Below are 21,828 nucleotides of genomic sequence, written 5' to 3' on the forward strand. Positions count from 1 at the left end.
GGGAAGGAAAATTCTGTGTTGGTGGATACGGAAATCGTCGCTTCGTTGTAATTAATCGTTGGGAAGGGGGAAGAGCGAGACGAGTTGCACGAGCGAAATGGAAAATTGAGATAACAACCGGCTTCCCGTCCAGACGAGAATCCAGGTGGCACGAACGATCCAACCGGCGACGTGTACGGATACGAAATCGCGTAGATATTAGCCACGAAGGAAACACACCGTCCGTGTCTTTGTGACCCCTCTCTCCCTCCGTCTCCCATTTTGATCGATTGTCACGAGCACGCCAATGTAATACACGGGGGTCCGCCACCACGGCGTCTACGTCTACGTTTTCGTGCTTGCCAGCTCTCCTAATCGCGACCGCTATATTTATCGGTTGGCCGTTATTGCGGAAACGACTATTTGTCATGGTCTGGTGTATTAATTACGCCACACCGGTTAAGGGAGAGGGAGGAGGGGGAGAAAAGAGGGGGAGCAGGTCTTTGCTCGCGTAAATCGTCGCGGCAAAGGGGCCGCCGGTTGGACAACCTGTTTGAATCGAAATTGGCCTACGAAATCGAGCGACTTTCGAAAATTGATCGTTACAGCTCCGTCGTGTTGCGCGCGTGCCTTCTTCCACGTGGAGCACGTGGTCGACGAGGACCTGATCGAAATTTATATTGGGTTCCCTTAACTGTTGAATTGCACGATTCCCTTTTGCACGGGATTGTTTCATAATTCAACGGAGAAAGGGAAGGTTGGATCTGCTCGGTTGTTTCTCATCGTTTATCCATGTGTTTTTTCGCCGGGATCGGTTGAGGTTAGTAGTTTCGGCTTCGTGGCGAAGACGAGAATTGAAGAAGAGAATTGGGGTTGGATAAAATTTCTTTGTGGCACGAAACAGAGGCAGGATACTGTTGGATTATACGATGTTGTTATCGCGAATATTCTCGGTATTGCAAATAAGAAAAATCGTATATTAGTTGAGATTATTCAAGAAAAAGTTTAGAGAACGTTTGGAGATATTGACGAGTGGAAAATTTACGACGAGAGATAAAAGATTGGTAGTTTAGAATTTCGAAAAGTGGCGAGAATCTTTACTGTTGGTTAACGGAACCAACTGGCAGAGATAGTTTCAGTCTCGATATTTTTATCCGCCATCTTTACGATGCAAGTTTTCATATCGGTCATAAAACTAGCTTTGGTAGTTTTACAAAATACAAGCTTTCAGAATTTTCCTTCCCTTCCTCTCTCTCTCGCTCTCTGTCTTTCTCTATCTCCCTATTTTTTCTTTTTTTTTTTCTTCGTAAAAGAACGACAAAGCTAGTTATTTTCTCGCCCTGTCTTTTCGAAGAACAGGTTCGAAGAGATAACTTCAGTTTCGTTCGGGAAGAAAATTACTGCGGCTTACCACTTTATCTCCCAAATTTCGCACACGGCATGGCAGGTACACGGTTTGTCCGACGAATGCGCTGACGTTCGCCGCTGTCGGTTCAAAAACGGGTAAATCCCCTTCGGCTGAGTCATTATTGGCGTCGTTTGGTCGCCTCTCCGGGCCCTCCTTCGATATTTCGCGAAGTTGTACAGGCGCTGAAAGCAAAACAAATTGGTTCCGTTGAATCGAAAACGTTTCCTCGAAAATATTCTCCCGTATTTCTAATGGTCTGCTAAAAACTTGGTTGATCGATGCATAATATCTTTCTTGGAAAATGAAAAAAAAAAAAAAAGAAGAAGAAGAAGGAGAAGAAAGAAAAAGAAAGAAGGAAAAAAACACACTATTGACCGAGGATTAAGCAGAATTTTTACCAAGATCCATTATTCTCGTAGTTTTTACCAACTCGCTCGGTTTTCTTCCTTTTTCCGCGTACGAAGGAATTTTCTAAAAGAAAACTCGTCTTCTTTGAAACCTTCCCCTTCCAACAAGACGGAAAGGAAATTTCTCGCGAAATTTCTAGCAGAGTCGTTCGGAATTTCTCCCCGATATTCGAACGAAAGATAAAAGAAAAATCACGTCGATCTTGTTTGCTCATTAAACGTTTCCGCGGATTAATCTTCCCCGAGTTAACATCTCTGGAACGGGAAGGCGGTACTTGCCTCCCTTATTGTTCTCATACGCGAATTTCTTTCCTCATTTCTCGAGATTTATTTTCTTCCGAGATGGACGTGTCTGGACACGTGTTACCTTCGTAATCCTTCGGAATTTCATCGAACGAAATTCGAGCGTTGGTATAGCCCCGGGGGGGGGTCTATTGGGGGATGGTATCCTCGTTAGTATACCTAGTAACAGTCTCTCCGTCATCATCAATCATCATCAAAACTGCGCGGAACGATATCTATTCACGATCGACGTGGATTAATCCCGGAGGAAAGTTGGGAATAAAAGCTCGGTTAGTCACGACTTTGCACGACTATATCGAGCCAGGAAAGAGAAAACAACGTCCTTTTATTTCTAAGGTCTTTTGAATTGGGGGAAAGATGGAATTGGAGAGATGGTACTGAGAAAATATCTTTCCCGACTTCTCTCGAAATATTCGAAAATTCGTTTGTACAGATATTCCAAGAATTTCCTGCGAAACAATGGAAGAAGAGATTTTGAATCGAGGCGTGTCCATTTATTATTTCACCAAATAAAAAACGGAAATCTCATCATAGTTTTAATCATCTTTCGCGTATAAGTGAAACTTCGTATTCGAAGTGAGCGAATCGTCGGAAATTTTGGAAATTGACAAAAGAAAGAAAAAAAAAAAAGAGAGAAAGAAGTAACTAGATGATAGGAAAAAAACGAGGACACTTCATTCTCTTCGCTCTCTCTCTCTCTCTTTCTCTCTCTTCCCCTGCGTCCTCCTCCCTCTTTTACAATCTCTGAATCGCGGCCACGTTTTTTCCCCCCTCGAAAACACGCCCGAATAAATTTAATTGGACGGGAGCCGAGCTCTCGTAGCTTGATACGAGAAGAAAAGAGAGGGGGAGGCGTCACGGTGCTCGAGGTGCAAAAGTGCAATCGAATTATCAAACGAAGCCAACCAGAACGAGCCGCTGACATCGTAACTCGGTGTGCTGACCGTTTCGCATAAACAACGCTTCCTGGCCAAACATGGAGCGATATCCTCTCTCTCTCTTCCCTCTTCCCTCTCCCTCCTCTCTCTCTTTCTCCGTCACTCCATCGTTTTGAGGTCTCACGTTAACGTGTCACGGGTCGTTCTTCCCCAGAGAGGTGAAGCTCGGAGTACAGATAACGCCCGTATACACAGCAGCACGCTGGCGTCATACAAATGACCAACTTCCCCTCGACTGGGTTGCAACGTCGCTCGTATCCATCCCATCCGACCCACTGATAACTGCAGATTAATTGACAAAAAGCAGAGACCGCGAATACGGATGATGTACACGGGCCCGAAAATCGTGGTCGTGCACCGGCGGGATTTAGTTACACGTCGACCTTTACCTCTTTATTTCACGTTGCCCCTGGTAAATGGGGTTGGGATCGAAGCGTGTGACGAATTTATAGGCATAGGGGTGGGGAGGGTGAGGGGTAGGGGAAGAGTTGAGAGCCGACTGTTGACAGACCGGAGTCAAAGGGGTGGATGGAAAAAAAAAAAAAAAAAAAAANAAAAAAAAAAAAAAAAAGTTTAACGCTCCCGCGTTGGTGTGAGAATTTATGCCTTTGCATAACCGACACCTGCTACCTAAAGAATTAATGAATTTAAAGGAGAGATAACTTTATACTTTTATGGTGGAGATTATATGTATTTAAAAAGAAAAAAAAGAAAAAAAGAAGAAAAAAAAGGCGAATATGTTTTTTCTCGCAATGAACAAATTTCACAACGAACAGTATGTACAACGCATGCATCAAAAGAAGTTTTTGCGAGTACGATATTTTTTTCCTTGGTGCGTATAAAGTCGTTCGTATTATCTGACGCGTCTATTGTTGCATTTTATATTCTTCCATCGCACATCATCCGAACACTTTTATGGGGGTACCGGGGTATAATACGCATTTCGCGTATTTTTTTTTTTTTTATTTTTTTATTTTTAACGTAATTTCCAGATAATATTTTATTCGAGAATTCCAGTTCTTATTTACTTTTTCGTGTCTGTCCGAGTTAAACCATATATAAAATAACACGATTTATTCGTACACTTCTCCCTGAAAAATTTACACACTGTTTAAACAGTTGAAGCGACTCCATCAAACTTCTGTCTGAAATCTAAATATTTAACGAAGATATTGAAACAAGGAATAAAATAATTCAGTACCTCGGATTTTATTTCCACCCATTAATGGAATATGGGGAGGGGGGAGAGAAACGCGTCAATCCTAGAGGCTGAAATCCGATTAAATATCCCGGCATACGGCGCTTGTCTTAATATCTTAATAATAATAATCTCAATCAACGACCGTGAAAAAATCTTTCTGGAACGCGGACGGATGTGCCACATTGCTTTTTATCCCGGCCTGCATTAACGCGGTCGTTCACCGTCTGACCAAGCGTCGTGCGTTTCTACTTCATCGCGCGTTCGACGAGGAGAAAAGTATTCGATTCATTCGCTCGCCACTTTCCTTCTTTTCGCATTCATTTCGTTTCCCTTTCCTCCATCGACATCGCTTTATAATATTATAAACCGCGTGCAGAAAAGATTGTCGAAAGGCCGAGAAATGTTCCCTTTCTGTCTTTTGCTCTTGGCCCTCCAGCTATTTTTCTTTGGACGATCGTCGGGATATTTTATGGTTGGCATCGAGCGACCATCTTTTTTCCATCTTCTTTTCTTTTCTTTTCTTTCTTTTTCTTTTTTGTCTCTTCTCTCCGCGCTCTTCTCATTTAAAGAAGTTATACCGCGAGCGAAGAATAATTCTCTCGGACGTACGTCAATTCCGATTTCCATCGACGCCAAAGCTCGACCAGACAAATTATATCGCGTACGACTCGATCGTTCGCTTCACCCTTATTTAGTCGATAATTGAAAAATAATTGACGCCACGTTCGAAATCGAGATGAAAGTTTTATATATATATATATATCTTGAGAATATTTCATCGTAGGCGTACTAACATTAGATGGGATGGGAACTTGCAAGGAATTAGGATGATAGATTATTTGGTTTATTAATTAAGCGTCAAGAGCAGGATGCAGAAGCGACGACTTAATTTATCCTGCAACTTTTTCACGAAGACTTCGATCTCTTGTCAATGCTCTTAGTAGAATGATACAAACTTAAAGCTTGTTTCGAACATTTATTATAGAAAGCTGATAGATTTCCCTCCAAGAATGAAAAGAAAAATTTCCACTTTTCTTTCATTCGATTTTATATTCTCAAATTCTTAGTTTGTATATTGCGCTTAAAGAAAAGTGAAATAAAAAGGGGGAAAGAAGGGAATAACGTACAGACGACAAAGGTTGTCTCTGCGAAAAAAAGAAAAAAGAAAAAAAAGAGAAAGAAGGGATTCTGCTCGCAACGTAAGGAAACCGATAAAAGGAGGCGGCTGGTGAATTTCCTTTCCGGTATGTTCTTCGATAAGCAGAGCTGCGACGTGGAATACAAATATCGAGTGGAGCAGCAAGGACGCAGTATGTACGCCGGCATTAAAGCGAATTACTATGTGCTAAATCTCGCAGCGTTACGCTATCTTTCCTAGGCACTCGACTCACCTCCATTACGACCGTGGCTTTTTTCACCGGCAAACGACACTTTTATTTCCCCAAAAGCATTATCCCGTTTTTCCCTCTTTGTACCCGAGGATTCTCTACGTATTCCTCGTCCCTCGCGATTACGTTTTCCTCCTCCTCCCCCTCCTCCTCCTCGCTCCTAGGCCTTCGAGAACGCGTGTCGTTTGCGTAAAACGATGACGAACGGCTTCTAAATCCTCGCTGGGAGGGAAACGAAGGAGGATTATAAGGATCGTTTACCGCGGTGGTAAGGAACATTTTTATCGCGTAGACGCGGCAAGAGATTGGAATATTTCTCGATTAGCCCCCTTCCATCGCTAATATTAATTCTGACTGAATCTAAATGGAAATGTTTTTCTCTAAATACTGAAAATCATTCTGAAAATAACCTTCGATTATGACCAAGATTGGAAGACCAGGGTTAAACCAACGTCCCTTCCAAAGGGAACTTCGTACACTTTTATCGCCTCGAAGATCGTTCTCGAAGATCGTGCATCGCGATTATTCGAGATCCTTTCCCGCCTCGTTTAATCCCATCTGCGTGGGATCAACTTTCCCGGCTCTTTCTCGTGAATCTCGAAGAAGTAGTAGTGGTCGAAAAAGCGCGCAGATATCGGTAGAAGGACGGAAGAACGGCGAAGAGGAGAGGCGGCAGTTGGCGGCTATAAAACTACAAAGCAAACCAGCCGTTAATCTTACGACTGGCTGGAATCGTGCGGCGGTCTACCGCTCTTAAACCAAACCAACCCTTCTCCCTTCTTCCCTCCCTCTCCCCCTCCTCCTTCCCCCCGGTCTGTTCCGCCGCTCGAAACAATGAGGACGAAACTTTACGGTCGCGCTAGGCCACCGGGAGAATCATATATTTTCGCCGCAATGCTCGTAAAGTGTGGTCGCTCTTGCCAGTCGGCACATCGCCCAGTTGCGTGCGCCCGTTCTAACACGCGACAGCGCCGTGTCAGCGTGTCACTGCCCACTGCCCTCCGTGTAATTTCCACGGAAGTGGACATTTCCTCTTTCGCCGCCATCCCACCCCGTACGTGTACACTTTATTCTTTCCACTTTTTCGCGTGCCCTCACGTTACGGACGGAAGAAAGACGAGAATGGGATGGAATACGTTCGCCACTTTTGCTTTATTGGTTCTTCGGTTTGAACCAAGGAGGAGAAGACGATACATTGTTTGTTCTCAAGCATTGGGGATATTTTCCCTTCTTCTCCCTGCTTGCGGTTCGATTAAAAAAATTAAAATTATAAAAGGCGAATGTAAGGAGATTTTCCACGCGCGAGTTCTCGCCCCTTTTGCGACAAAGAAGAAGTTTTCTTCTTCTTCTTAGAACGGTAAAATTGCTCTCCTCGCATTTAGTTTTAATCCAGTTTCGCGATTACTCTTTGCGCGTGGAGTAAATGGATGTAAAGAGAAGTTGGTTGTTCTTGCGAAAGGATAAACGAAGTTGGGGATACAAAGTGGGAATGGTTTTAGATTGTTTTACATATTGAGTGGAATCTTTATTATAGTGGAATCTTATTCTCTAACGAGGAAGGAAGTTCGTTTCATCGGTTTGGATTGCTCAAATGATCCTTGAACGAGGTTTACTTTTTCGATGCTTCAAGAAATGAAAGTTTACCGTTTTCCCGTTTCATTCATTCTAATTAGATACGTTGCAACGTTGGAACGATGTACGTTGGAACGTAATAATTTTGGAATATTTTATTATCGACTCAATGTCGCGATCATTTGTTCATTCTAAAATTTAATCTTTAAATTGAAATCTTCCTGCGTATCTTGTTATGTAATTTCACGTGTAGTAAGTTAATTTTATTCATCTTTCGTGAATTATACACTTGCGTTGCTATTCTAATTGTTGCCAGAGAAAGCTGGAACAGTAGTTGTTCCATTGTTTAACAAACTGGGGCACCGCCGTAACGGTAGATGTCTGGATATCCTATTACCATGTCAAATAATTCCAAGACAGCATGCGTTCTATGATGTAATAATGGTTTCTAATAACAATGGATGTGACATTTCGATCGTCAGACATTCACTCGAGCGAATAGTTGGACGGAAATCGAATCACGAGTGCGAAATTATTGTAAAATACGAGCAACTCGAGCAATTCGAGAACGTTTATGGCGTATATGGGAAGGGTAATAGGGCTGGTTGCAATCGTCTTCATCTTCGAAATTTCTATCGTCGCTCTTGCACAAACTTACTCGTCCACGACCTCGTCCCTGGTTTATTTGCATATGATACATCCACACGAATTACATTTCCACGTGTTCGTGTGACACGGATACCTGCAGTTAGACGGTCGAAACGACGCACAGGGGTAATAGATGCACTCCGCGATGCAATCGCTGTCGTTACTATTTCGGGGTAATTGTAACGTAATAAACGTAAGGACACTTGGAGGAAATTATTACTACGAATGAAATTAGGAAGCAAAAATATCTTACGAAAGATGTCTACGTGGAAAAAAAGCGTGCAAATATACTTTGCTTCTCGCTACTATGTTTCCAAATATGGATGCTATATCGTCAAGAATTAATTTACCCGGTGTAACACTACACTAACCAGTTGTTTCATCGCGACAACCGCTGAAAACCTATTAAAATTATCAAAACTTTGCATCGCTGTAACTTCGAAGATAATAACGTTTTACCAACGAAACAAAACTCGTTAGAAGCGGGGTTCTTTCCCCTTTAAAACCCTTTTTGTTTCATCTCGATACGATTCCCCGTTCCCGAGATATCGTCGTGTAAAGAGAAAGGCAATTTTTAATAATTTACTCCCCCCGTCCTTGTCGCACACTCGGATCTCTCCCTCGCTCGCCCTCGCTGACCTATCCCACACTCGCGCCACGTGCGCCGGTCAGTGGACAGACACTGAGTCAGCGGTTTTTTTTCACTATTACTATCGGGGCGCACGCGTTTCCAGGAAAAAAATGTAGGTCACGCTGCATTCAAGAATTCGAACATCTCTGCGTTTTTAACGCTCAACTTTGATCGCTCGTATCTCAGGAACCACTTGAGATATCGGGATGAAACAAAAAGCGTATTAAAGGTTACGTTTCTCTTCGATTACGCATCTATATATTAATACGCGTTTTGTTATTCTTCCGATTGAATTTATCTTTTCAATTTAACGCTACATTATCCGCGTTTCATCGACTTTAATTAATTAAATTACCGATCTAACGTAATTATTAATAGCGGAATTGCATTGAGCGACAAATTAATTTCTTGGCATTATGATGTAACATTGTTGTAATTACATTATTCGCCCGATTAAATTAGTTAATCGGAAAACGAAAGGAAAAAAAAAAAAAAACTCATAGTTTGTTTATAATTCATGGCGCAATAACCAACGTATTGAATATAATTTTCCCTTGATATGGGGAAACGCGAACATGGAAAATTAAAATTAATGATTCAACCCCTCCCTTACCGGTTACCGGGCCACGTTTCAATCGGGGCCAAAACAATTACGCCGCATCGCCGATTCCCCCTCCCCTCCCCTCGCCACTTTTTGACAATTATTTCGCACGGTATTCGCGTCGCGCCGCAAAATATCGTTCTCAGATGAATTGTCCGTTGCGGTCGCGATAATTACGGTTGCATTTAATTCACGCTCGATCAACGGAACCATTTTCACGCGTATTACACGTACGTGCTCGGTAATGGAAACGCGGGGATTACCGGGGATCGCTTTATCGAAAGTGAAATTTCCCTTCGGAGACTGGGATGCAAAAATCATCGTGATCCCTTTCGCCGCGATGAAGAGGCCACCACGTGCTCGACACGTGTGCTTGGTGTACGTACGCGTCGCGGGCTTCATCCCATTGCACGAGCTCGTGTTACGGATTATAAACGTCGAGTAATTCGCGCGGAAACGGAGGGTTGAAGTGAAATTTGCCAGTCACGGCACATTATGTCGCGTAAATACGACGTAAGTGGTGGAGGGAGGGAAGGTGGGAAGGGGAGGAGAATTTTGCTCTTTTTCAACCCTGTGTATAACTCGTGTATAATTTTCATGCGCATTTTTCCACTCCGCTCTTTCTGGCTGCTAGGTATTATCTTTATGGTTAGATTCGTCGGGTTTCTTCGTGCGCCACTTACGTAAAAATACGTAACTACTACGTAGAATTTCGCTCTTCACTTTTTCACGAGTTATCGTCATTTTTCAACGGTTGGGGAGGGAAGAGAGAGAGAGAGAGACAGAGTGGAGAATTCTCTTCTTTTGCTTTTTCGTCGAAACAAAGTAAGACAACTGTTCGTATTGTTTTTCAATTAATTAATCGTCGGTAGGATTAAAGAGGGAATCGAATGAGTGGAGGAAGGTTTGGGATGCAGGGAAAAAGGAAGTAAATTGACGCAACGTTGGAAAAGTCCGGGGAATGAAGACGAATTAAAGAGACGAGGGGCCGGGACAAAGAAAGGGGGTGTGCTGCTAATAAAACTAAACTAAACCGGACTTCTTCAACTTTGCAGGGACGGCGAAAGGGTAAACGAGGTAGAGGGGAGGAGAGGTGGTGAAACAAAAGGAGGAAAAGGGGAGAAAAATGTAAGAACTCGTTTCCAGTGACTGGGACAAATACTTTCGTGTATCTTATTTCTTCGCGGACTCGGATAACTGTGTCATGCGTCGTCACTGTTGGCAAGTGCCTGTCTTTAGAATTATACGCGACATTTTTCTCCAAGGAAAGACCGCCCTTCCAATTTGTTAGTAAGTTAATAAACGTTAAACAAACTCGGAGAAGAAACGCAGGAGGAAAAATAAAAGATAATTATCGTTACTTTTCATCCCTCTCGGTTCACTTTAAAATATAAATGAAGTATTCGAGGAGAAAACGATTCAAACTGTTCTGTTCGTTATTCACTTTTCCGTTGTGAAACAGAACAAACTTCTTCCCGATGCGGTGCTGTGGGAACAACCACCACCGCCACAGTATTTCGTATAATAAAATTAAACGACTCGAATACTTGTGTGTGTGTGTGTGCGCGCGTGTACCTAGGTTGCCTGGAAATTATGATAACGTTTGTCTCGTTGTGGAAAAAAATCAGGGTGGAAGAAAAAAGAGGAGAAATAAAGAGAATAAATTGCGAAAAGGGAAGAAGAACGCAAGGATGTAGATATAAAGGAGAAAGGAAAAGGAAGAAAGGTCGAGGAAAAAGGGTGAGAAAAGCATGGAACAAGAGTGGTGAGAAACTTGAAAAATGCGAGGAAGGTGAGAAAGCTTTCGTGGGTGGAAAATAGGTGGCAGGTATCCGCACTTCTAAAGAGAAGAAAACACTCGACCGAATCCGATCTTTTATTTATTTATTTCTTTCTTTTTTTTGTTTTTCTTTTCTTTCTGTTTTCCTCTCCCCCTCTCTTTCTCTCTCTCTCTCCCTCTTATTTGTCTAACGACCCGTTGAACGGCCCATTTCTGTCCATCAGAATGACGGAACACGATATCTCAACGTCGAAGCGGAAGCAGACCGCTTTCCGGTGAATTTTTTCGAGCGACGAAATTAATGCGCGACGATCAATCCTCTCCGGCGATGTGCATTTCGCGAGGCGTTTATCGGCGTAACGACTGCTCGAATTAAAAGGTTAAAGGATGTATCGAGGGAAACATCTCTTCTGACAAATTGTTGAAAATTATGATTTTATCGGTCAAGCTTTTATCCGCTTCCATCGAATTTATCGACGTTGATAATTAAATGGAATACTTATTGTGCGATCAATCTCTCGCACAATTTTTCTCCGTCAAACTTCGAGATTTAAATCTCGAAATTTTGAAATTTTCTTCCTTTTTTCACGATATCTACGTAATCGTGTATCAATTTAGATGTGTAGAAAAAAAAAAAGAAAGAAAGAGAGAAGGAATGACCTACTTTCAACCAATCTGAAATTAAGTTCTGGAAGTAACCATCTACCTGTTTGAGTACGAATAAGCTTTTAAAATCGCGAGGCAGCCGGACCTGTTGGCGAACTTTCGTAATTGGCCGAACAACTTTGGACAACTTAATTTTTCCCCCGGGGTCAGGTTAGTTCAGCCAATGGAACGCAAATAAAATCTCAGACGTCGATCGATCGGCAAAGTTCGATTCCGTGGAAGGAATTTATGAAAAAACGTCTATCGCGTATCCGATAATAAAGTAATTCGATTTGATTGGAAATTACGATAGAATCGTACAACGATACCATACGCCATGGACGGATTGAACGACAGTTTCGAAGAAGTTCTTCCCTTTTTTTTTTATTCCCCTCTCTCCCTCCCTCTCTCTCTATTTCCTCTAACTTGTCTTGTCCACTCTTCCGTAGACGGAGGCAATCTTCTCTCCTCTCGCGTTTCCACGATTTATTGAAAAAGCTGAACAGAAGAGGAGAGAGAGCATCAAAGTTCGCAATTTGCACCAAGTGCGAGGCTGTCTCGTTGGAGCGGTACAGAGATCGGGTCGAAAGTTCAATCTCGTCTCCTCTCGCATTTCGACTGATATTTTGTTCCGCGAATGCTTCTCTCTCTCTCTCTCTCTCTCTATATATATATATATATATATATATATATATATATATATCTGTCCTATTCCGTCTCTCATCCCTTCGCGACCCACCGCTTCGCGGATTGATTTCTACGACCCAACTTTTATATTGCCGGCGGGCGCGACGAGGCTTCGTTCGATTTCAATAAAATTAATTACAAACTACCGACTGAGACGTCCAGATCGCCGGACGGGCGCCACTTTTAATTAGTGTTCCGCAGGAAACGAATAAATGACGCTCGAGATCTGGCTGGTTCGTCATCGATTTTGATATAATTTCGATAATTAAACGTCTCCTCGAAGAATATTTTTCCAACCGGATATATAATTGCCGGCTCCCTTCGAGGCGCGATGATTATTCGAAAAGATAAGGATAAAGAATATAGAAAATGTTTATCGTTATTTTTATAGTTAATATTTTTTTATTTGCTCGTGGAAGAGGATTTTAGCGGTATCGGGCTTTAATCGGACTGATTTTTATGCAAATTTAAAAAGGGAAGCAGAGAGAAACAGAAGCGAGAGAAAGAAGGGAGCGTTGGATGTGGTAGTCGATAGTGAGTTTAATCGGAATTTAGTAGCAGTGCCTGTACGCGTACGAAATAAAAGATTTCCCTTTGGCTTTTCTCGTGAAACGTTTTCAAGGAAAAAAAAAAAAAAAAAAGAAAACAGACGGCCGAGACGATTATCGGTTTCATTTAAAGCTAAATTAAGATGGATGCACGTAATAGGGAGTAAATTGAGGATAAATTACAAAGGGGGTTACGAAGAAGCACTCTTGTTTCTCTTTCGTTCTCGAGGATTACTCTTGCTCTCGCTATGTAGGGGAGCCATTAACGACAATTGACCCCACCGTGTCTAATGTAGATTTCAAGGCCGTAGAACACGATCGACAAGTGACATTGCAGACGTTGCTGCACAGTGATACGGGCACGCCGACCCGTAGAAATCTATTCGATGGAGCCAACAACGTTTTACTACACGTAGAACGAACACGGAATACATTCAAACGGGTGCAGGGAAGAAAAAATAAAATTGCCTCGAGGAGATTCCGTTTGGAAAAGTTCGAGCGTGATTCGATCCTACTTCCAATTGAACATCAAATTTATTTTATCGTGAATAACGAAGGGAAAGTGGTCAAAGAGGGCCTGGTGTATTGCGATATGTAAAATTAGTCACGAGGCGCGCACACGAGGGCTTACGAGAAAAAGAGCAAGCCCCCGGAATGGGCTCGTTTATTTGTAAACCTTTGTGAGATTAGTTTCTGAAGCTCGGAAAGCGGAAGCAGGAAAAAAAGAAGATGGAGAAAAAAAATAGAGAGGGAGGGAGGGAGGGGGAGAGGAGAGGAGGTAAAAGAGGGTCGCATGCACGGCGCCAAATGTAAGTTGCTCGTGAAAGCCATATGACGTAGACGCATACCGAATAATTTATTTCTGGTCGCGGGTGTGTAAGTGTGCACGCGAGTGTTCCAAAAGGAAACGGTTCGCGCAAGGATAATACCATCCTGGCCAAAGTGCGAAGCTCGTCCCTCCAATTAGTTGCACAATGCAATTACCGCGGGTATTATTCCATTACGATGCCTGTTGTTCGAGTAATTTAATCATTGTGCAGCTCTGCCTGGCGATGTATTATTCTGAAAACCGTAGAGGGCAGGGCAGAAAAAGAAGATCGGCTTCCTCTATTTTTTATTTTATTTCATTCGAGGGAAGGGTTTACGCGCGGAGGGATAATTATGAAAAATATAATTCCTGTGGATGTGAAAAAAAATGCGCGTTTTCTTGTTGCTATTATTATCCTTTGGGAAGATCAATTTACGCAAACCGAAGTGTAATTAATCATCGACGAGATTATATTTTTATTCCAATTATCGAGGGGATGATGCACGAGGGCGTTATAATAACAATGTCTTAAATTCTAATTACAATCGTCGACAATGTACAATCATTTGTGACATTTCTTCCGCTAAAGAATATTTATTATCCTAAAGAATAATATAACGATGCGAAGACAATGTGAAATCCTGTAACGAGTTCGTCTAAACTTTTAAACGAATAAATTCTCGACGCGCTCTCAGATTTCATCGGTAGTAACCGATCGAACTTTTTCGAAGTGCATTCGAGAAACGTCGAAGTAGCTTGTCGACTTTAAACGAGCGGGAAAATATATATCCGGGGGGGGAAGCCGTAACGGTGGCGGCAGGAAGAAGCTGTCCCACCATCGAACGGTATTAGAAACAGGGATCGGTCGAGCGTATAAAAATATCGGTGAGAGCGGGCAACAGGAATTCCAACGGATCTCGTGGACGTGACGACACGAGCAAAACAGGGAGGATAGTGAAACCGAAAATGTCTGTCGGCCGGCCATTTTTCACTTTTATATCGTGGTTAGGATGGCCTGGGGTGGCGGCGAAAATGCATAAAAGTGAAAGAACAAAAAGGGCCCAGGTTTCGATGTTAAAACGTGTGCACGCCCCGGCATATCCTGTGCCGGAGTCGGATGGTGAACAAGATGGAAGAAGAAACCAAATGCTTTCCGGAAACCCATTGGCCCGTCAGCATATAGCGTATCGAGGCGAAATTGTGAAAGAACCGAAAATAAAAATGGAAAGGAACGGAAGGAGGACGGAAGGAGAAGAGGAGGAGAGAAAGAAGTACGGTGGATAGATGGTGCGTGGAACAAAGGGATGAGGGGAGGGGAGAAGAGTAAGAAGGAGGATTTGGAACGATGGAAGAGAAGGGCAAGGGGCGAAAGAAAGGGATGGAAGGAGGAAGAGCGAAGAAGGAAATGGAATAGGGACGGGTCATTGAAGGAGGTGAGGGGGGAAGAACGATGGATCGGTGGCAAAAAGGAGGGAAGGAGGAGATAAATAAGGAAGTTGGGAATGAAAAAATCTGCGTGGCCGGAATCACGCCCTCGTTTCTTTGCCAGCAGATGCAATTCTCTAAGGACGTATCGGGGGCTAATTTTAGATGATAGCAGTTTGTACATTCTTCCGACTCAAACGGTTCGGAGAAACGTTGAAAATAGCATGTACAGCGATGCTGTTCCACGCGCCATTGCGTTGGTTGCATTTCGGAAACTGCAATGAATCAGATTCCACGGGGTAAATCGATCCACGAAGGAGGAAGAAGAAGCAATCGAGCGTGTTTCGTCGTCGATGAAACGGGACGGTATTCGTGTTGGATCCGATTCGTTTGTCGTCGGTAACGGAGGTAAAAACTGATGGAAGGGTGAGGGAGAGGGGGGAAAAAGAGAGAGAGAAAAAAACGTGGAATTCGATGACGACACCGGTTCATCGGGACCAATCCGACCGCCAACAGTATAAACAGGAAAACATTCGTTTGTTCGCGGCATCCCAGAATACATAAGGCGCAGCCACGCATGTCTCTATACGTTGGAATATCCACCCACGCGAGCACACAACACGCACATTGTGTGTACACGCGTGACAACTCTAAATCACGCCGTCAGAGGCGAATTAACAGTCGACAGGGCTGGATTTACCTCTCGTGACATTTGCAAATCCCCGACCCCTTCGTGGACACGGTGAACATCTCCTACCCCTTTCAAACTACCTCCATTCGATCTAATCGATTTAATCTTTTTTCCACGATAATTATTCACGAATATTGGGGAATCTCTCGCGATCGTTTTATATATATAAATTAATACGTAATCGAAATTCCGTATAAAATCAATTTGTCGAAAATCTCGTCGAAATTATATCCTCCTCGAATTTTACATCGAAATTAATTTCATTCTTCCGTGGATCGCTTTGTTAACGGTGTAATTGGTAAAATTCCCGTGGTTTTAGCGGACGATATTACACAGAATTATATAAGTGTGATTTTGACGGTAAAATCGACACGCGTTTGCGGGCATCGGATCATCGGACAGGGACGTTAGATCGACACCTACGTATCCGGCATACCACCTGACCCGAATTCGATTTGCTCGGATGTTGCGGGATGCTGCTGGATTACCGGATGTGTCGAATATCGTGCCATAATTTCGTCGCGCCTGTTTGTCGGATGATTCCATAGTGCTGGCGCGGTGTTTGAAGACCGGAATAAACGTATCCCCCGACTGAAAGGGGGATGTTACGGGGGATTAAACGGTCATCCCGTGAAATGTGCCTTGCCTCCCCACCCCCCTCCATTCGGTATATAAACCGAACGAAATTAAACCGGCTGAATTAATTAAAAAAAAAAAAAAAAAAAAAAGAAAAAAGAAAAAAGAAAAAAAAGGAGGCGGGATATTTGATATTTCATTTTGTTTCGCCGATAACATTTACCACGAGTTTATGCGAGATTGAATATCCCATGGAATCATCGAAATAATCACGTTTCATATTCCAATAGGAAATACATTTTATCAAATTGGACAAACGTATTGGATTTTCCGCGATAGGATTGTGCGAGATTGATAATGTATTATGGATGAGGGCGAAAATCAGGCGAAAAATGTTGAAGTTAAAATTTATCTATTGAAAAAAGGATGCCATTCAAAAAAAGATTAAAAGTTTGAACGTTATCGAAAATTTCGGGTCGTCGTAATGGCCGAGGACCGTTTACGATTATCGATTCATCTTCGGCAAGGGGGAGGGGAGGTATCAATTTTCAAACGTCGATAGCATAGATTAAAGGAAATCAAATTTCTCCAACGGTTGGACACGTTCCCGATCCTTCGTTAACGTTCGCCAGATTCGGCGAAGATAAGTACGATTCCCTTCCTCCCCTACCTATGTATAATAATAACCCCTATGCTCAGTGGTTCCATCCGTGTGCAATTTTCGGTGGGCACTTTGTGCGGGGGACACGTGGAATTCCGCGTATCGGCGGAACGCCACCGATCGTTATTACAGCCGCGAGAATTCGTTTTAATTGCGCGAACGATCGTGAAAGTCGATAACTCCGGTAGATAGGCGTACGTGTTCCGTTTTACGCCGTGATAATCCGTGGTCGGGACACGTGTAGAAAGAATCGATCGAATCCGAAAAATGAAGGCAAACTATGGGGGTTCGTCTCCTGGATGGAAAATGTTTTTCTCTCTTTCCATCTTTTCAAAAAAGGCAAGAACTCTTTCCTTTTTCTTTTTTTCTTTCTTTTTTTTTTTTTTTTCCTCTGTTCATCTTAATCATCACACGCGTCGACACGCGTCGATCGCAAAACGTGGTACGGTTCCGCGTAACATTTTCCGCGCGTGGAAAAGTTCGGTTTGATAATTTTTATCCACTGCGAATAAATAAATTAACATGCAAAATCCGGACTGAATAACTCTTTGTCATCGCGATTTGCGGCGGTGTTTGCATTACTCGGTGAAAATGCAATCTAAAATATTGCACATTATCGACCAAGCGACTGAACAAACAAAGCTGGTCCGTGTTAAAACAAAGTTATTACGGGGCGATGTAAAAAGCATCGTGTATAGACGGGGAGGGGAGGGGGAGGGGAGGATGGCTCGCGCGCCGCTAACTTGTTCGCTTGTAATCTTTCTTTCGCGTTATATAATATTTCACTGGCGCGGTACATGGATATTGTAAATTCATTCCTTCGCGCGCGAAATACGTTGTAAATAATGTCATTTATTAGCTATTTTTTTTTTTAACTTGTTTCGCTTTTAACGGTTCATTAATTATGCGCTACGTTAATAAGAACTCCCTCTTCCACCCTCCCTTCCATCCCTCCCCTCCATTTCTCTCTCCCCCCGTTTTAATTTTAATTACACCGCCGTTATAAGATGCTCGTTAAGTGAAATTTTTCGCGAGATATATTAAACTAATGATTAACGCGAGGTTTTCTCCCATCGATTTTTCCTCCCCTCCGCCCCGTATCATTTTAATTCTCAAAGAGATCGAGCCGAGCGAACACTTTCTCAAAGTTATCTCGAAAGTTTTTACTAACATTTTCCTAAGACGATAATTTATATAACGACTCGAATTTAACGGATGTACATAAACGTACATACCACCGTTTTCTCTCTCTCTCTCTCTCTCTCTCTCTCTCTCTCTCTCTCTCTCTCTCTCTCTCTCTCTCTCTCTCTCTCTTTCCCCTCGCACTCGAACCGCACGAGAAAAAGAAACATTTATCTCGAGGGTCGTTAACGTGAGAAAAATTCCGAGCGAGAATCGGCCTCGACGAAGAATCGGCCCCGTCTTTGGAACGCTCGTAAGAAAAAAAAAAAAAAAAATCAAGAGATCGATGTGGTGGATGGGATATCTTCGGTTCGGTAAGCTCTGACCGAAATTGGCTGGGAATCGACGTTTACGGGTTGTGTAAATCCGCGAAACCGTAACGGGAACTCCGTTCAAGTTTCGTTGGCACTTGAAACTCCGTCGAACGGTTTCTAACTACCCGAACGAGAAATCCTGGTTGTACATTTGCCTCGAAGGAGAAAAGATAGACAGAGAGAGAGAGAGAGAGAGAGAGAGAAAGAAACAATAATTGCCTCTTTTCTAAAATTATCTCTCAAAAATTCCACTTCTTTAAACGCTCTTAAACAACGAAAAACTTTGTGTTGTGAAATCGCGAGAACTTGACTCGATAAAATAATAATAATAATAATAATAATAATGATAAAAAAGAGGGGGATGGTGAAAAAGGAAAGAGGAAGGAATAAATGTTTACGAATGAATTTTTCATGGAAAAATCTAAATAGCTTAAGAACGAGTTGCCTGTTAATAATACGGCAACATCGTTGAATATCGATTCACGAGAGGGAGATGGGAGTAGAAAAGTTGCGACAAGAGGTGGACCAAGTTCAAAGAGAAGATTTGTGTTCTCAAACGGACCACGAAAAAATGATTAACGATTCAAGAATTTAATACGAATGCATCACGGCCAAGTGATTTTAATATCGCCGCGTATAGCGGGTTCTGGATAGTGTCCCCTTCGTTTCGTAGTTACATGTGTACCGATGCGAATGGAACGCGGATGCATGACTTCGTTAATGAAACTCCGTTAGAGAAATTCGTGGGCTGTGCGTCTGGCTGCCTTTTGGCCAGATTGAACCAATCCGTGGACAGATTGCGCCGAGATAAAATAACAATGGGCAGGGATGAAGTTTCGTACAGGATGGCTTAATTCCACATGTAAATCCCGGATACGCGAGAAACGTAAACTTCATTTTCCTCCTCCTGTTTTCTTTGAATTCCCTCCCTGTTACAAAATTCGTCGACGAAACGATTCGTGGATGTCATGTCGAAAAATTTTTTTTCCAATTTTTCGGAATACTTCGAAAAGTTCCATGGTTTTGCATTCCTTTGTGAAGGAAATTGCGATTTTCCGTATTTTCGATTTCTAACAGTAAATCGAAAATAAAATATACCCTACCATTTTTCATCGATCCTTGAAAATCGTTAGATTTTTATTATTTTTAGCTGAAATTATTTAAAAAAGAAAAAAAAGAAAAGAGAAAGAAAATTTCATCGAAAATGTTTTCGTCCCTTGTTTATCTCGATATGGCTACGCTGCAATATTCTACTATTGACAGTAACCCTGATTTTTATGCAAATACGTGGGGCGGGCTCTCGCATGTTATTTGAACATTACGTACAAAAAGGGAGTCGCGATTCGAAAAAGGTTGGAAAACACTGCCTTAAGCGGTGTCATATGTCAGAGTTATTACAGAGCAGAGTATGATGATGGATACATTTGCGTTATGAAAATTCTTGCGCGTCCCAACGAATATTCCCAACGGGATAATGTAATACCATAATATAATAATATTAATGTGATATAATAACAATAATGGAAAATTCGCGCAACTGCGGAACGCGTTTTCAATAATAAACCGTGACGCATAAAAACTTTAAAAACAAGAGAATTTCATTTTCACAATAGAGGAGGGAGGAGGGAGAAGGGAGAAAAAATAATCCATTGTAATTTCTCTTTGATATATCCGTCTATTATATATTTCGAGCTTCGAATTCCCAAACTTTAACTTTAATGAAGCACAAGTGGATTAATTTCATAATATCGATAATCCAGAACACGCGAATCTCTGAAATTCGAGAAAACGGAAAGAGAGAGAGAGAGAGAGAGAGAGAGAGAGAGAGAGAGAGAGAATGCACGTTTCTAAATTACTCCAGATGGATGGATAACGCGTTGAAACGCGGCGGAAATTAACACGCATCGAAACGAGCAACAAGTAAACCCTCCCCTTTCTGCAACGACCATTCTCTCTCTCTCTCTCTCTCTCTCTCTCTCTCTCTCACCTTTCCCCTTTCTTTATCCCGGGCGTATTTTATTCCGAGACAATCGAGCCGAGTCATTTAAACACTCCTGCCGCGGAGAAGATTGCGAAATGGGGCGCGGCCGGTCATCCGGATTCTCGAGTGCAATCTAAAACGTTCCGGACGACTTCTAATTAGAGCGGCTCGCCTATCTGTCTCTGGAGATCGCGCGCGCGCGCCGAAAATTTTCGTTTCGTCGTCGTCGACGTGGTCGTTCTCGTCTACTCGTGCCGTCTACGGATGGCCAACAGGGAGGGCGATCTCGAGATAGGGATAGTAGTGCGGGCATAGAGAAAGGGACAGAGGGAAGGAGACGGAGAGAGGGGAGAGAAAGAGCTGTGAATCATTCCACGAGCATAAATTAGCGGACCGTCGCAACGACGGTTAATTAATTAAGGTAAATTGTCCTAAGCGTAAGTAACTGGCGGCGCCTGCGTCACTCCTCCTCCGGGTCGTCTCTCCTCTCTTCCTGGATAACCAGGACTCTCTTTCCTCGAGCTGTCTCCTACTCGCGGGATGAGTTTCCGGGAGACCGCTCCTCTCCTTCGCCCGCGGTTTCTTCCTCGTCGTTTGATACCGCCCTTTTTGGGTCATTGTCTTTCTCTCTCTCTCCCTCCCTCTTCTTCTTCAGAGGATGAAAATGTATCTTTTGAGGGAAGAGGCGATGTTCCAACCCTTAGAGATTTATAGCCTCGACTCGTCTTTGCGAGCGTTTTATTTTAACGCGTTTATTTTTCAGTTGATGGAGGGAGCAACTAACGCGATGAATTATCTCTTTGTTTGAAAATATGAAATAGCGTGTAAATTAGAGATCATTCATCGATCATTCGGTTGGAACAGTTGAAGTGAAATTTATGTAACTATAATATAACTTCAACCTCGATTTACGTGGAAATTGGAACAACCGGTAATATTAACTTTTGACAGTTTCGAATATTCGATATCTGTTTTTCATGCATCCTCTTAATAGTAGTATTATTTTCCTATTAACCGCGATTAAAACTTGAAATTCTCCTATAAACCGGAGTAGCTCGAATCGATGATTCGATGAAATCGTGGCGTCGATTTAACGCCGCTACGAGTAAAATTATCCGATCCCTCGTACAAAGCGGACGAGCAACGGATTCGAAATTATCCTTTAACGTTCATCCGGTGAACACTCGTGTCGCGACAAAGGGTAAACATTGCAATTAAGTCACGTCGAATTATTTGTTTGCCCCGTTAATTTGTATCTCGATTACGAGCTCGTTGTGTCGCGAAGAGGAAAAATAAAAAAAAGAGCAGAGATAAAGACAGAGAAAGAGTACGTATGATTAAGAGGAGAGACAGATTAGGGGTTCGAAGTCAGTCCAGTCAGCAGCAACGTTAATTGCTTTCCTTGCCCGCAGGAAACTCGATATTCCTAGCATTGCACGTAAGATGAAATGATG

The 21,828-nt window shown here is 42.6% G+C and overlaps 1 protein-coding gene across 1 annotated transcript in view; it reads right to left on the reverse strand.

Moving 5' to 3' along the window:
* LOC122716071 overlaps nucleotides 1-21,828 on the reverse strand; it is an 89,014-nt gene that overhangs the window by 56,424 nt on the left and 10,762 nt on the right. The window contains exon 3 of the mRNA XM_043938782.1: nucleotides 1,391-1,569. Coding sequence (XP_043794717.1) covers nucleotides 1,391-1,569 — 179 coding nt within the window. The remainder of the gene's footprint in view (nucleotides 1-1,390; nucleotides 1,570-21,828) is intronic.

Source organism: Apis laboriosa, unplaced genomic scaffold (assembly GCF_014066325.1).
Source record: "Apis laboriosa isolate Shangri-la unplaced genomic scaffold, ASM1406632v1 scaffold42_cov153, whole genome shotgun sequence".
In the NCBI taxonomy this organism is placed as follows: domain Eukaryota; kingdom Metazoa; phylum Arthropoda; class Insecta; order Hymenoptera; family Apidae; genus Apis; species Apis laboriosa.